This window comes from Armigeres subalbatus, chromosome 2 (genome assembly GCF_024139115.2).
Source record: "Armigeres subalbatus isolate Guangzhou_Male chromosome 2, GZ_Asu_2, whole genome shotgun sequence".
NCBI lineage: Eukaryota > Metazoa > Arthropoda > Insecta > Diptera > Culicidae > Armigeres > Armigeres subalbatus.
Genome location: NC_085140.1, coordinates 375,788,566 through 375,804,113, shown reverse-complemented (window position 1 = coordinate 375,804,113; position 15,548 = coordinate 375,788,566). Strand labels below are relative to the sequence as shown.

Sequence of the window (15,548 nt, the reverse complement as noted above, 5' to 3'; positions counted from 1 at the left end):
CGATTTATCACAACGATGAATCGATTAATCGAAGTAATCGATTAATTTGCGACACCTCTATAACGCTAAGCGAGAGAATGAATGAGTTGACACCTTAGCATTATACACTTAACAATGAATCCCAAGCAGTATCTGGTTTTCTACACACCAACTGCCAGCATTCAGGTGCTATCATATACATACATTTCAATTAATCGATTAATCGTTGAGATAATCGAATTATTTTGAATCGATTACTTACCAACGATTAATCGATTCAATAATCGACAAGAATCGAGAATAATTCATGAGTTAGTAATAGATTAATCGGGAATTAACGACATCTCTAAGAAGTCGCAAATTAATCGATTAATCGATTCATCGTTGTGATAATCGATTAATTTTAAATCGATTACTACTCAACGATGGATCGATTCAATAATCGACAAGAATAAAGAGTAATCGATTAGTTACTAACCGATTATTCGGGATTTTACGACATCTCTAGGAGCGTATGACGTCAGATTTGCATTTTGTGAAATGATTGGATGAAGAGAACAGAAAACCAGCTTCACGCTGCACTTCTTTTTACATTAACAATTTACAATATCAGTTGAAAATGTCGATTTATGAAATTTAGAAATACTTGTTTGGATACATGTGGAGACAGACATAATTATATGCATATGAAACTACAGACCAGATATTTTAAATCCTGTGGGGATTTCCTTGCCCCAATTTGCCCCTCTGTTGCATATGAAGTCTTCAAATATCACTATTTTCGACCCTAAATCGCCGATAACAAATCATGTTTGCAAAAAACATCCCTGGTTTCTTCCAGAAAGTGGTCTATTTTGATTATATATACATTTTTGTAGAACATTGTATTGACCTGAAACCGTTAATGTCGAAAATATCTTTAAATACTGTTTTTTTAGGGTTAGTCCATAAAAAACGCCCGTATTTCAAAAACGATGATAGATGGACACTCGGTGTCTTAAGCAATAAAATTCATAATAAATTACACTACAACTTTGCCAAAGACACCATATTTAAAAATCGTTTATTAAAGAAGTTACATTTTGCAGCGCCACCTGTGGCAAAAATTGGAACTACAACTTTTCGTCATTCGATACGCAATATTTTTCTAAAATTTATTCCCAAAGACACCAATGTCGAAAAATAACACCCTGAAGTAGTAAAATAAAAAGTTCACGATTTTAGCCAAACGCACCACTGTGGGGTGCTTAGAACCATCTTTGGCGGTGTGCAAGAAATGTGTGACGGTGTGTGGCGGCGAAGAATGAACCACGAGCTCGCCCAGCTCTACGGCGAACCCAATATCCAGAAGGTAGCCAAAGCCGGAAGGGTACGATGGGCAGGACGTGTTGCAAGAATGCCGGACAGCAACCCTGCAAAGATGGTGTTTGCTTCCGATCCGGCAGGTACGAGACGGCGTGGTGGGCAGATCAGGTGCAAAACGACTTGGCGAGCGTGGGGCGCATTCGAGGATGAAGAGATGCTGCCTCGAACCGTGTATTGTGGCGTCAAATTGTTGATTCAGTGTTATCTGTTTAGATGTAAACTAAATAAATTAAATGAACGTGCCATAATATTAATATCGTCGGCGAAACCAAATGGCTGAACTGAACTTCGTGAAAATCGTACCACCCGGTCAATCCCTGCTCTTTGTATTACTACTTCTAATACGATGTTAAATAGAACAGTTTATCTGGAAATTCGTGCTCGTGTATTATATCCATAGATGGTTTGAATCGTGTGTATCTATTCTGCCGTAATCTGGACACACGACATCTTCCATCCACTCCTGCGGCAGAATTTCACCCTTTCAAACCTTGGTAATGTGAGATGTACAAAAGAATTTTAGTATTTTGTGTAGGGGAGCGTGTTCCCAAACCGACCCCCCGGTCTATCTCATAGATGGCGCTGTCGGTGAATAAGCCTGTATTATCAGTAGAACACTTCCGCAGCACTACTAATTTGGACGTAGGCAGCCATCTTCCAAGGTTGCGTTTTTCGGAGTTTTCGAGCATATTGTGTTTTGACCACGCCACATTGTGTTTGAATTGATTTTTTGACTGCAGGAAATATCGATAAATTATCCTTATTGCTTATGGTCTTAGCTATGTTGCACGTATTCAGATTAGGTCGTATGAGGTGGTATTGTTGAACGGCGCGTCATTTTGAGAAAAAAGTCGGAGTGGTCCGAAACCGACCGGCAAGCAGTGGTCCGAAACCGACCCCCCATTTTATTGCACTCTACTTTTTACTGCATGATTTGAAAGGGAGAAAGAGAGTGGACGAAGTTCTAAATGATTTCGTGATATTTTGCAGAACACCCACAAATTACGTAACGTTTAGAGGGGAAGGGGGTTCCCTGATGTGTGATATCCCATAGAAAATTTTCAGATGTATCATACAAAAAGTGTGGCAGAGAAGGGATGGGGTATTGAAAATGAGCGATTTTTGCGTTACGTAGTTTATGGATCTTCCCTTATTTGCTGAGATGGGACAAGACGGGGAAAAAGAATTTTTATCTAGCTATGGTAAGACGGTATAATATGCCCCCCTCTTAGGGCAATACTTAAATGTCTTACTTTTCAACACAATTTCATATTGTTTCATTTTGTGTTTATTTGAATTTTGCAATTATTTCCATTATGTAACACAAGAATACTTCCACATTCACGTAGTATAATGGTCTTAAAAATATTTATCAACTGATTATGGACCTTAGTAAGTTCTAGTTTTCTAGAAATCTCACAGGGGGCATCGTCAATTATACCGTCTTACCCTACATCAGCTCCGCGAACGTAATCGTCATACGTGCAATTCACTCTTAAGTAAAGGATAATGTTGGTCCCGTACACTACCCCCACAGTTACGGAATGCTTAACGACTTTCTCAACACTCAATTACTTCTAACACGCCACAAAACCAACCAGTTGTAGATATTAATACACGAAAACCAATGTTAGGATCTAAGTTTTCGGTTCGCTATGTGATATCCAATCTAAAATAGGTTTGATTAGAACAAAATTACTGAATATCCAATCGATTGCAAATAACCTTATTACTTCGTGTCCAAGATGGCGGTTAATGTAAACAATGCCGTTTTAATACAAATATTACCCACAAATTTGTTCATAATGGGGGGTCCCGTAGCGTAGTTGGCTACACGTTCGCCTTACAAGCGAATGGTCATGGGTTCGATTCCCAGCCCCCTCCACCAAACCCTCGTCAGTCGCCGGATCCGTGTAGGGCCTATACGGTGGCGTTTGGGGTACGCGCCTTACCGTCACGGCTGCCTGATGACGACTGACAACTTGTTCTTCTCGGAGGCATTCCTCCAACGTTACCCGGATAAATGGCAACCGAACAATGCAACGATCAATGGATACACGACATGGACAAACGGACACAATGGACTCACGATGAGATGGACTGGCACCGACAACAATAATGGTAATGGACAATCTAAAAATAGATTCTGTGTGGATTCTGTACAGCAGAATACCACAGTAGATCTCGGCACAGTAGCGGTTAAGTAACACAGAGTGCCTAACAAATAAAAAAAAAAAAATAGTTCATACCGCCATTGTTATTGCTACAATGGAACCGTAACCTACAATTATTGCTTTTGAGAGTGGATGTCGACACACAAAAATGATTTTCCATTAAAAATAGTGAATTCGATTGTGAAATTATTACTTTTTGGCAAAAGTGTTCCATAATTGTGGGGGGGAGTGTACTGTTTCTCGCATATGGCGCTGTCGGCTAATCTGTCTGCACTCTCGTTTGTCGGTACTCAAACTATTTGTTTGCGAAATACAGGACAGTTCTGGACTACAGGAAGGGGGTCGGCTTCGGACCACCATTTTTGAGAATGCCAAAAACGTATACTTTTAATTTACCCTCTGTGTCTCCTAGCTTTCCACATCTGCACCCACAATAAAGCCTCAGAAATACAGAATAATGTCCCCGCTAAAATATAGACTACGATATTAGCCAAAAAATCATTTTTCGCAATTTCATGGCCTCTGCCATTTATGGGGTCGGTATGGGAACATTCTCCCCTATTATTTGATTGTTTCAAAATGGGGTGCTCATCTTGCCCCATTTGAGAAAAAAAAAATTCAAATCTAATTATGCATGGTCAAACATTTCACTGTAAATATTTGGAATGGACCTAAAATATTGTGGTCAAGATTTTCATTAAACAATATTTATGTTTTTGAAAACATCATTTTCTAATGCTGATTCCTTATAAGAAAATCCAAGTTAATAAGATTTTTCTGTAGTTCTGATTAATTTTATTTTTATAATATTTGTTCAGTGTCAAGTCTTTAGTTGGACTATAATTTAACAATATGCGGGGTTATTTAGAGGAAACAAGGCGTATTAGCGGTGAAATTAAGGGAAGATCCATAAAGTACGTAACGTAAAAAAATCGATTTTAAACCCTCCCTTCCCCCTTGTCACGCTTTTTGTAAAAAAAACCTCTAAAATTTTTGTATGGGTAGTCACGCTGCTCTGAACCCCCCTCTCTCTAAAGGCGTGACGTACTTTACGGATGGCCCCTAAGGGGTGCTCATCTTGACCCTAGTGGTGATCTTGTTCCGTTCTCCCCTACTAACATATGGAGGCGCATGATGCAACAATTTTAAAGAAAAAAATCATAAACGAAATTTTTTTTCGATGTGATGACACATATAGATTAACACTTGTTCAATCAAAATCGCGAGGTAAGAACTGAGAGCGTGATCTTATCAGGCATTTTTTTGGACGGAATCTGTCGTGATTGGCCTTACTAGCCTCAATCTTTCGATTTTTTTAACTCAATTTCGTCCCTATGAGAATACATGGGCACCAAATCCGTGGGCAAAATTCCCGAGCTACCACAAAGAAAAAATACTTGAGAAGAGCCTATATCGGATTGGAAAATTCAAGTAGAGACTATTATCGGATTGAAAAATCCAACAACGAAGGCATGATAACATTTCAAGTGAAACCCTGGGAAAATCAGCACTTGGATGATATGCACAGACATTAATGCTATAAATAAGTAAACATGTAATGAACTTGAACGTTTTAACAAGTCCTTCTAATCACCCTCTATATCTCTTTAATCTCCACCAGGATAAGACTATCAAGCACGTCAACAGCGGGAACTGTCTGACGAGGCCCACGACGGACGACCCGTCCACGCCGCTCCTGCGACCGTGCAAGTACAGCAAGGGCCAACAGTGGCTCATGCAGTCCAAGTTCAAGTGGCAAGCGCAACACGACAATCGAATCAGCGACGACAGATAAAACCAGCCGAGTCCCGGGGGTACGACGGTTTCGTCACGGCGGCCATCACCAGTTTCAGCATCAGCAGCAGCAGCAATGGATGTCACGCCATAACGCCAACATCAGGTGGGGTCGTCGCGCGTGGGATTGAGAACTAATTGTAATGTGATTCCTTTTATTGTCCGATATATCATCGCAATTTTTGGTCGTCCGAAGACTACTATACAATAGGGAAATGGACCTTTTGTGGTTCATTTTAGTCGATTTATATCTTGATAGTGTATAGGATGTAAGCCAAGTTATAGACATTTTTACTATTGATTGAGTTTAGGAATTAATTCGAGATTGCTAACATTTTCTACGTCTGTCTTTCGTGTGACTGTGAAACCGGGATGAACGAGTGCCGATGGTACAATTAATGAACGTGGCTGTTAGTTTTTTGCCAGACGAGTGGATGAACTTTTGTGAAGTAAGACATGAAAATATTTGCCAGAGGGAGTGTCATCAGTAATAAAGGCGAAAATCCCGACAGTGGGTCCATATTAGGGTGTCTAAAAATGATTGAATGTTGAAAAAATATGGTGCAAAAACCCAGCCCACATGTGATGAAAATTATACGTATCTGGAGGATTATCTGTAAATATGAAATTAAAATAAAAAAATCAATTTAAAACAGTTTTTCCATTTGTCATAAGACGAGTTTATACAATCCCATTGAATTCCACCACTTAATTGTATCTGTTGAGGTCGAAATACGTATCTGTCGAGATACAATTAAGTGGTGGAATTCAATGGGATTGTATTAACTCGTCTTATGACAAGTGAAGACATTCCACTAAAAAGCTCAAAATAATTTTCTTATCAGTTTTTCCATGTTTTACGAAATATATTTTTTCTGATTTTTTTTTTCTTTACAAAAAAATCTACTACTGTGAAACGTTAAGAAAATCAATTGTTGCTGTTAATCTTTAAGTATTCTAAATTGAATCAAAATGACATTATTTTTTAAAATATGTATAGCATTTCATTAAAACATATTTTTGTTAGTTATGAAAATACTACAGATACGTGTAAATTTCATTCAAGAATTTTAAGCCTTCTCTTTTTTCAACATTGAATCAATTTTGAGTCACTCTAGTCCAAAAATAGCTGCGGTATGAAGACAGAATGATCGCAATGTATATACTACGGCATTGGCGCACCAGCATATTATCCACCGTGTACGAGATGACTGAATGCGTGCCGGAATGCACACTAGCGGTGAGAGGCACTTTTACCAATTACCACAAGCGGAAATGTTCCTAACCTCTCTCCGTCGTAAGGACACGTCATGCGTGAATATATGTTGGACCAGCAATAGCACCAACTTCAAAACTATGTAGTTCTCGTTGTCGCAGGCAAGGCCGAACCGAAAACGGAAATTGACGCATATCACGTAGCAAAAAATGAAATCATTAGAAAGATTCAGTAAACTTTAATAGAAGCCCAAAACAACGGCTGTGGCAATATCCGGTTCGAACTATGAGCGCGTTTATGCGGTGGTCAGCTGAATGTTGAAATTGTAACAGATGATATGTAAATGTGTATCTAAAAGAAAAAAAATCCACTATCAAAAATAAGTTTGCGCATTCTAAAATTCTACCGGATTCTAGTTTGCTTCTTATTTAAAATAATGGTTCAATCCGGCGCGTTTGTGGTGTTTTCATGTCATCATTTTGATTAATCTCGACTTATCTCGGGTTTATTTTGCCTTCTCTCACCTTTTTTCTACCCCCTCTCCTTTCCTAATAAACACATTAAGTGTTGTGTGTGTCTATTTAATTTTATTAAATGAATATATAACATTCATTTAAGTGTGTCTATTGATTGAATGTTGAGTCACTGAAACAATTATCACTTTCTTTATAGGAACTTGGCTTAAACAGTTCTACGTGGTTGGGGCTTTCCGTCTGCCAAGCTCAGTATCAGTATGGAATCTTATATTTTCCTCACTGGCAAGTGGAAGGTTTGATTTGCTCATATAACATCACTTACGGGGTTTCTATCGACGAGTATGTATTGGCTTTATGTTTCTAATATGACATCATCATCTAGGCTAGCTGTACCAGTTGTGGCTATAGCACCAGTTGTCGCACTAGTGGTTTATATGCCAAATGACCAATCAAATCACCGCAAACCAAGTTCATATCGATAAAGCATATTCATATGACACGATAACACATTTGATTTCCTCCAAAACAAGCAAAGCATAATTGTAAAAATTGATTTTGCTTAATTTTTGACGTCCTTTGCACCAGTTGTCGCACTAGTGGTCCCAATTTGGCCAGTCCCATAAGAAAACAATGGGATTTGCCAAATAAGGAACCAAAATTAAGAATAGTGCCACAACTGGTGCATGCGTTCCTATTATGGATTAACCAATTTTAAGGGTAATAATAAATTTTATTGTGGTTTTCACAACTGTTCTAAGGAGCAAGAAGTAAAACCTTTCGCTTGATATATAAAGTCCACTCACATGCCTTTTACTTATTTTTTTAAAAAATAGTTGCTCTTATGTATGGCGACAATTGGTACACCGACCCTAGTCGAATTTCTTTTTAATTTTTTATTGTGAATTCTTATCTTAAAATAAGTTTATCACCTCTGGAAATTAATTGATATCAATTCATTTGTACATTTGCTGTATGATATTCTCATTATTTATATTCTCATATTTATGGCTGAAGAATTGGCTGGATGTTTGTTCGAAATTAAACTTATGCTTGTCCAAACCTAAAAACAACACATTTTCGATTTTTCGTTTTAAATTTTAAAAATGATTAAATACGTCAACAAATATGGGTTCTTTGGTAATGTTGCCTTACACCTCGGGAGGGTAAGGTAATATGGGTTCTTTGGTAAAGTTGCCTTACACCTCGAGGGGTAAGCACCGACGAACCAGCGTGTCACCCCATATAAAATAATTTAAATGTGCTGCCCACGACGCTATAATGAAAAATCATCAAACACTACCACCACCGTCATAATGGTTCACGAAGTTTTCGTAACTTAGCCACCAACCTACGTGTATGAACATTGCAGCGGAGTAGCTCATTTGAGAGAAGCGATCACCCACAAAAGCGGATGGCCATTAAAATGTAGTGGACAGTCAGAGCGCGTCAGTGATTCGTCGGTGGTGTGAGGCTACCTTAGGTGCCCCGTGCCCGCCAGAGTAAACGCGACGAGCGATGCGACGCAACGCGACTCATGTAAAAGAATAACAATCATTATCAACAGACTGTCAAATTGCCCTGTCGCGTCGCGTCGCATCGAACGTCGCGTTTACTCTGGCTTCGCCCTTAACCAGAGTAAACGCGACGTGCATTGCGACGCGACTCACGCAAAAGAATATCAATTATTATCAATGAACTGTCAAATTATACTGTCGCGTCGCGTGATCGCGTCCACTCTACCTTCACTCTTGCGCTCTAACCCGATCCCTCGGTCCCTTCAATCTACAAACAAGATTTCTACATTTCGATAATCGCCTAATCGATAATCGATAATCGCCTATTTCGATGTGTTCTGGACATATTTTGTTCAGGATTATCACTCCCTATGACGATATATTCATAATTCTAGGCTACTAGACCATTTTTGGCGAATAACAAACACATCAAAAACAAGAGATGACATTTGTTTTGTTGTTGTTTTTCATAGCAACGAGCTTTTTTTCGGTCTAGAACTCATTTCATTTCTCCTTCCATTCCTCGATTTTTCATCTCGATGGTCCCTTCAATATCGAGATGTGAAATAGTTTATTTTATTTCGTCAACCAACGTAGACTAGTACATATACATATACATGTTTGTTTTTGTAATGCTATAGTATAATTAAATAATAGGTTTTTTTAGTAAAGTGATGTATAATTTTGATTTTGAATTTATATTGCTGAATTTGTAATGTTTGTTCTTTGGAAATACTGTCTAATGTTATGCCGAGACATTGTTAAGTCAATAGTTTCGCAGTGTTGATTGTAAACGGCCATCATTCGGTTGAGAGGCCCAAATTTGGCGTAATTTGTTCGGCAGTGGTTGGTTAAAAATAATGTTCTATGTCGAAGTAGCCGAGAAGGTATGTAAAAGTTAAATTTCGATAAAATTTCAGTTGAATCAACACGTTGAGAAACTATATCGTTAACAAATGAAACCGTTGCACATTCTCGACGCTCTTTCAAAGTTTGTATATTTATAAGCATGCAACGTGCTTCATAAGATGGAAGAGGAAATGACGTCCAACCTAATTTACGAAGAGCGTATAATAGAAATTGTTTTTGTACTGACTCTATTCTTTCTTCATATGTGGTTGTATTAGGCGACCATACAATGCTACAATATTCCAGTATAGATCGTACATATGAAATATATAGTGTTTTGATTGTGTAGGGATCCTGAAAGTTGAAGCAAAAACGCTTGATAAAGCCTAGCATATTATTAGCTTTGTGGATGATTGTGTTATAGTGATCAACAAGAGTTAGTTTCGAATCTAAAATCACTCCTAAATCCCTAACTCTTTCGTGTCTTTCTACAGTATTGTTCCCTAATACAATTTGTGTATTTGGTGTTATTCTTTTCTGCTGAATGATATTATGTTGCATTTCTTAACATTCAGTTGCAATAGGCTTTTTCTGCACCATGTATAGAACATGTGTATTTCATTCTGGAATATGATTATGTCGTCTTCATTTTTATTTCCATAAATAGCTTTATGTCATCGGCATAAATTAAAATCTTTATATTTTTGAGAATGAAGGTAATGTCATTTACATATAATATAAATAAAAGAGGGCCAAGATGAGAGCCTTGTGGAACTCCTGAAGTGACTTGAATGGGATTGGATTTCTTTCCGTTAAATTTTATTATTTGTTGCCGGTCCGTGAGATAAGATTCAAGCCATCTAAGGAGTCCTGGCTCAATTCCAATTTTTGCAATTTGAAGAGTAACATTGGAATGTCAATACGATCAAATGCCTTGCTAAAGTCAGTGTATAGAGCTTCCACGTAGTTACCATTATCCATTGCATTAAGAGAATAGTCAATGAATTCTATTAAATTTGTAGCGGTAGAGCGACCTTTGAAAAATCCATGCTGCTTATTCGTAATTCTGTTTTTAAGTTCTGAAAATAATTGTTCATTGATAATGTATACAAGAAATTTGGGAATGCAAGAGATAATGGCTTTTCTATTTGAAGATGGGCACAAGATAGGAGTTTTTTAATACCCTGTGAAGATTTCCGAATTCCAATGACAATCTAAAGAGCCAAGACAAAGATACCGTCAGCTCTTTAGCCAGACTCTTCATAAATATCGGTGGAATACCATCAGGACCAGGGCCTTTAGATGCATCTAAGTTTTTTAAAGCGTTTAGAATATCGTTCACCATGATCTGATTAACACCGATATCCCTAGCGAATTCTGGGATAGGCGCGAAAAAATCTAGGTCGCGATCATGTTCCGAAAAGGTGGTGTATATTTCTTGGAAGAAATCTCCAAAAAGATTACAGATATCTTCCGAGCAATTACCGACGCGTTCGTCTAAATACATGGTTGACGGAAAATTGTCTGATTTTAATTTTGATTTTACGTAATTGAAGAAGTTCTTTGGACATGACTTTATTTCGTTTTCTGTTTTCGTGTTGTGTTCTTCAAATGCTACATCAATTGCTAATTTTAATTGATCGCAGATGTTCAAATATTTTTCCAAATTTTCATTCGTCTTGTCTAGCTTGTAAGTTTTATGTAATTTTTGTTTGCGATTCTTTAAATTTTTTTTTCCCTATTGTACCAAATTGGATATTTTGAATTTCCGCTCCGTCGTTTTCTTCTTTTTGGGACCTCGTCAATAATAATATCAAAAATAATGTTATAAAAGACATCAACGGAAGATTCAATATTACCTTCATTCTCTAAAATTTGCTTCCAGTTAAATCTACTTAGCGTATGTCTTATGTTGTCATAGTTTGCTTTGTTGTATTCAAGGACTTCTTCAAAGTCACAGTCGCTGGGTTTTTTATATTCATGAACGAACACAGAGTATTCGATTGCCGTGTGGAATGTTTCGTTTTTCCATAAGGGATTCAATGATTTAGTCACACAGAAATCTTCTTGAATATTGGTTAGTAGGAGATCAGTCCTAGGATAGCAGTTCTGTCAAATATAAACATAAGTGTTTCATTTTCCCCAGCGACTGGAAGTAGAATTTGTTCGTTCTCTGAATCCGGAATAAAGTCAACGGTGCGTTGGTTAAAGTCTCCGTAAATATGTACTTTGACTTCAGGTGGAAGTCCCGATAAAATTTCTTCTGCAGTTTTTAAAAAACTTTCATAAGATGTTGTTTGCGCATGTTCCGGTGGGAAATACACAGAGGAGAAAACATGGGTTTCTCCTGCAATGTTAGATTTCACCCAAACATGCTCAAAGTTCTTATATTTTTTTGTAGTTATTATTTCTGAATCAAAATTGCTAGAGATTGCGATTAGAACTCCACCGCCAGACTTTTTTTTGGATTCTAAGAAATCGCGAAAAGGCGACAGTGGGCAGTGAGGGAAGTTGATTGCTCTATCATGCTTTATTATTTATTTATCATGATGGATATTGATGATGATAATATAGATAAATGATCGGCATGGAATTTGTACTGAGATTGAAATCAGTTTGTAGTGACTCGAACTTAATCCCGGGTCCATTTTTATTCGGTTATGTTCTTGAGGCTTGTAGTGTAGGCCCAAATTTACTATCAATAGGGGAAGTGCGGGTAGTACGCCCATAGGGGTCAAAACGCACCACCCTTGAATAAGACTAAATAGTCACATTGTGATGATTTTCGATAGTCTATACGATGATGCAATGAATATTGCTACTGGATACATAATTTTATGGTTTCACTCTAATTATACATAACAAAAAACTCGAAAAAACGGTTTGTAAATGTTTCGATGCAATCTTGGCTCGGTGAATTATAGTCTTTGTGATCGCTTAGTGGATAGGACCCAGAAAATACGTTGTGTTAATCGGATAAAATAAGAGACGACCGTTTTTGGACCATCCAGCCATGGCAAAAGCAATCTGACTACTATGTTTACTCAAAAGCATTTTAGGGTTAGGTGGGGCAAGATGGGTCACGGGGTAAGATGGGTCAGAGCCGTTTTTGAGCATCCTATACATTTTAAGGTGGAGATTATGACTTTGTAGGAAGAATAAATTGATTCTACTTTATTGTCACTTGATTTGATGATGAAATTTCATTTTGGTAGAGTATGACAAAGTAAAATATTTTTCAGCATACTTTCTTATACGAAGCACACTTTCTATAAAACGTGTAATCTCGTCAAGCAATGTATGTTTAGTAATATAGTGAAAGTATCATAAGTAATGCAGGTGATGTACTAACTGCGTTGAAATAAATAAATTTAATCGAAAATTAGACATTCTAACGTGAACTTGCAAATGGGGCAAGATGGGTCAGCACATAATGAAGGGTCTAGTTCGTATTCAAAACATATTTTCAATTGCAGATTTGATCTTTTTAAGGTTACTTTTGAGCATAATAGTGTTAATTTGTTTATTAAAAATGTATATTCTTTGTCTTTATGAAAGCAATACACGGACGGCTTGTTTTCATACGAAATTGCAGACATTTTTAAATGTAGAGCCATTTCTTCATCCAAAGCTTAAAAATCATTTTTATTCAATAAATTCATTGGTAGGTAATAAAGCTATCTATCTACGTGTAATTTATTATTGGGAATAAAAACAATTCTAATGGCAGAATTTAAAGGTGACCCATCTTGCCCCGCTGTTTGACCCATCTTACCCCGGCATTTTTTAGTTGACAGAAAAATAGACTTCTACTCTAATGACTCAGATTTAAATAAAAAGTGGAATTTTTGTTATTTCATACCCCTGGCTTACGGATTATGAGCTATTTTTATAGATCCACATTGAAAAGTTGAATTAAAATGTTTCTGCTTTGAGGCATTCAGGGTTTGCCTTAGGCGACCCATCTTGCCCCATCATACCCTACATTCAATTCAATAAAACAGGATGATTATGGCTATTTATGTTCAAACACACTGTTATATATTGATAGGTTGGAGATTAAGCTATGAGCTGATTTGAACTCTAAGAAGCCATAAGAGCACGAGCTTTGTCGTCATCAAAATTGGTCTTAAAAAGATTTTATAGGGCCTCAAACTTCTGAGGTCGGTGTGGGGGTAGTACGACCAGACCATACAAATTTCGTGAAACCGGAACAGTTGAAACCATAAGCGCGTTTTATTAACTCAAATAATGGCGCATATATCTTACCCCGCATGGTTCCAAATCTTTTTTTTTTCGGATGCTTTTTGGACATCAAATTTCTATACAATATAATGTTCAATTACAGTATTAATAACTGTTATTAGTATTCAGTAGCTGATATGCTGCTCTTCAGTTTGCGCAGATGAAAATTTGCTGAAATGGTGGTTTTCAATGATTGAAACGGTTCTTTTCTTAACGTGGGTGTCTTACTTTTAGTTCCCCTACCGAGATAAAGTTTTTATTTTTTTAATTGATTCGCAAACCCAACAAACGCAGCTGAGTAATAGAACCCCAACATTGGAAACAAAACGCGGACCATAATGCATTTACCCACACCAGAACCATTCTGCCAGTTATAATCCTATTCGCGTCCCGTTTCAGTTGAAATTTGGTAAACATTACCCTTGTAAATGTTACACATGAGAATAAGATTGATTAACACATTAGTAATTGTAAATAGGTAGCTGTATTTTAATACAAATAAATGAAAAGAAGAAGTCCAATGCAAACGAGATGATGTACGATGATACGAGTGGGGAAGATATCATTAGCAAAGCAGAAAAATATAATCAATCCACGTGATAATACTTTGAAGAAAAAAGCACTTAATAGTTGAAATTTACAATGGAAATGCTACTCAAGCGCAGATGAGATGAATGGCAATATCAGCAGCACAATGATAGAGAATGATAGAGAGCTTAATAGGATTCGTTTTTATAAATGAACAAAATAAGAGAAAACCACTTTGTTAGTTTTTGCAGTTATTTTAAGAAACTCGTCAACGGTCTTCTAAAGCTAATAAATTCAATTTGATTGAGCTTAGCTTTTAGTTCATAGCGTTAGGTAGTCTGGTTTTATTTTAATTCAGGTGATGGTGTGCAATTGCTCTTTTAAGCTTATTTAAAAATCTTCCTAGGACATTATTTGAGTTTCCATTGAAAACCCATACATAGAAGTAAATCAACTCAACTCTCAACATAAAATTGAGTTTGCCAAAACCCCAAAAACATGCATCAAGGTTGTTGATTTGGTTAGGAAATCAGAACGCAAACGTACATTGAAGCAAGGCTGTAAAATTGTTTTATTCAAACGTCGAACGAGATATTAGATTTTTCCGATAAGTTTTTCCCCGCAAACATTTCAATTAGTGACATCACTGATATGGAACACATACAACAATTTCAAAGAGGACAAACTGGAATGTTTTTCCTCATCTCAGTATTAGGCTACTTCGAAGTATGATATGAATCAATAGAATTTTCCATTTAGCTTCTAATTATCAACTATAACATTCCTCCTCAGATGAAAAAAATAAAAACAACAGTTTCAACACGAGAAAAATAATAGCTGGGATGGAAAAAAATAGTTCATTTCCGTACTATAACAATATTATACCATTCTGTTACAAAGTTTAAATTGTTTTTAAATGTGAATCAAAGCCGAGCCAATTAAATTGCAGGGCATATCCTTCGGTTATTATTAGTTTTCGCTCTATATATTCGAATCCACTTTTTTTTTATTTTTTCGGGAATGTCATGCACAACTTTCCATCAATAGGTAATAACACTTGAGTGATTTTATATGAAGATACGTAAATAAAATATAGAAGAACCGTTATCATTATTCATTTTATGCTTCATTAAATTCATTTGAATCACGATTATTTTTAGTAAAAATAAGATGATTTCGAAAGGTGTTAATTGAACTGTGAATCTAGAAATGAATAGTGGAGCAAGGGTTTTCTATATCGCCGAAGAAAATTACAAATATTTTGCAATCATAAAATCAAAGGAAAGGAATAGAGTTGACAATTTATAAAAAAAAAGAATACGTTTGAATAGAGTTTATCTTGCAATGAATGAACGAACTGTACGTGCGAGATTGCCAGAGGAAAAGTCTTTTTTGAGTCTAGAATAAA

General features: G+C 36.6%; 1 protein-coding gene across 7 annotated transcripts in view; it reads left to right on the top strand.

The window, feature by feature from the left end:
• LOC134213115 (polypeptide N-acetylgalactosaminyltransferase 5) overlaps positions 1-5,970 on the top strand; it is a 261,161-nt gene extending 255,191 nt beyond the window's left edge. For all 7 annotated transcript variants that reach the window (XM_062691728.1, XM_062691734.1, XM_062691733.1 and 4 more), the window contains one exon: positions 5,140-5,970. In XM_062691728.1, the coding sequence (XP_062547712.1) occupies positions 5,140-5,313 (174 nt within the window). In that variant the 3' untranslated portion in view covers positions 5,314-5,970. The remainder of the gene's footprint in view (positions 1-5,139) is intronic.
• The last annotated feature ends 9,578 nt before the right edge of the window (positions 5,971-15,548 follow it).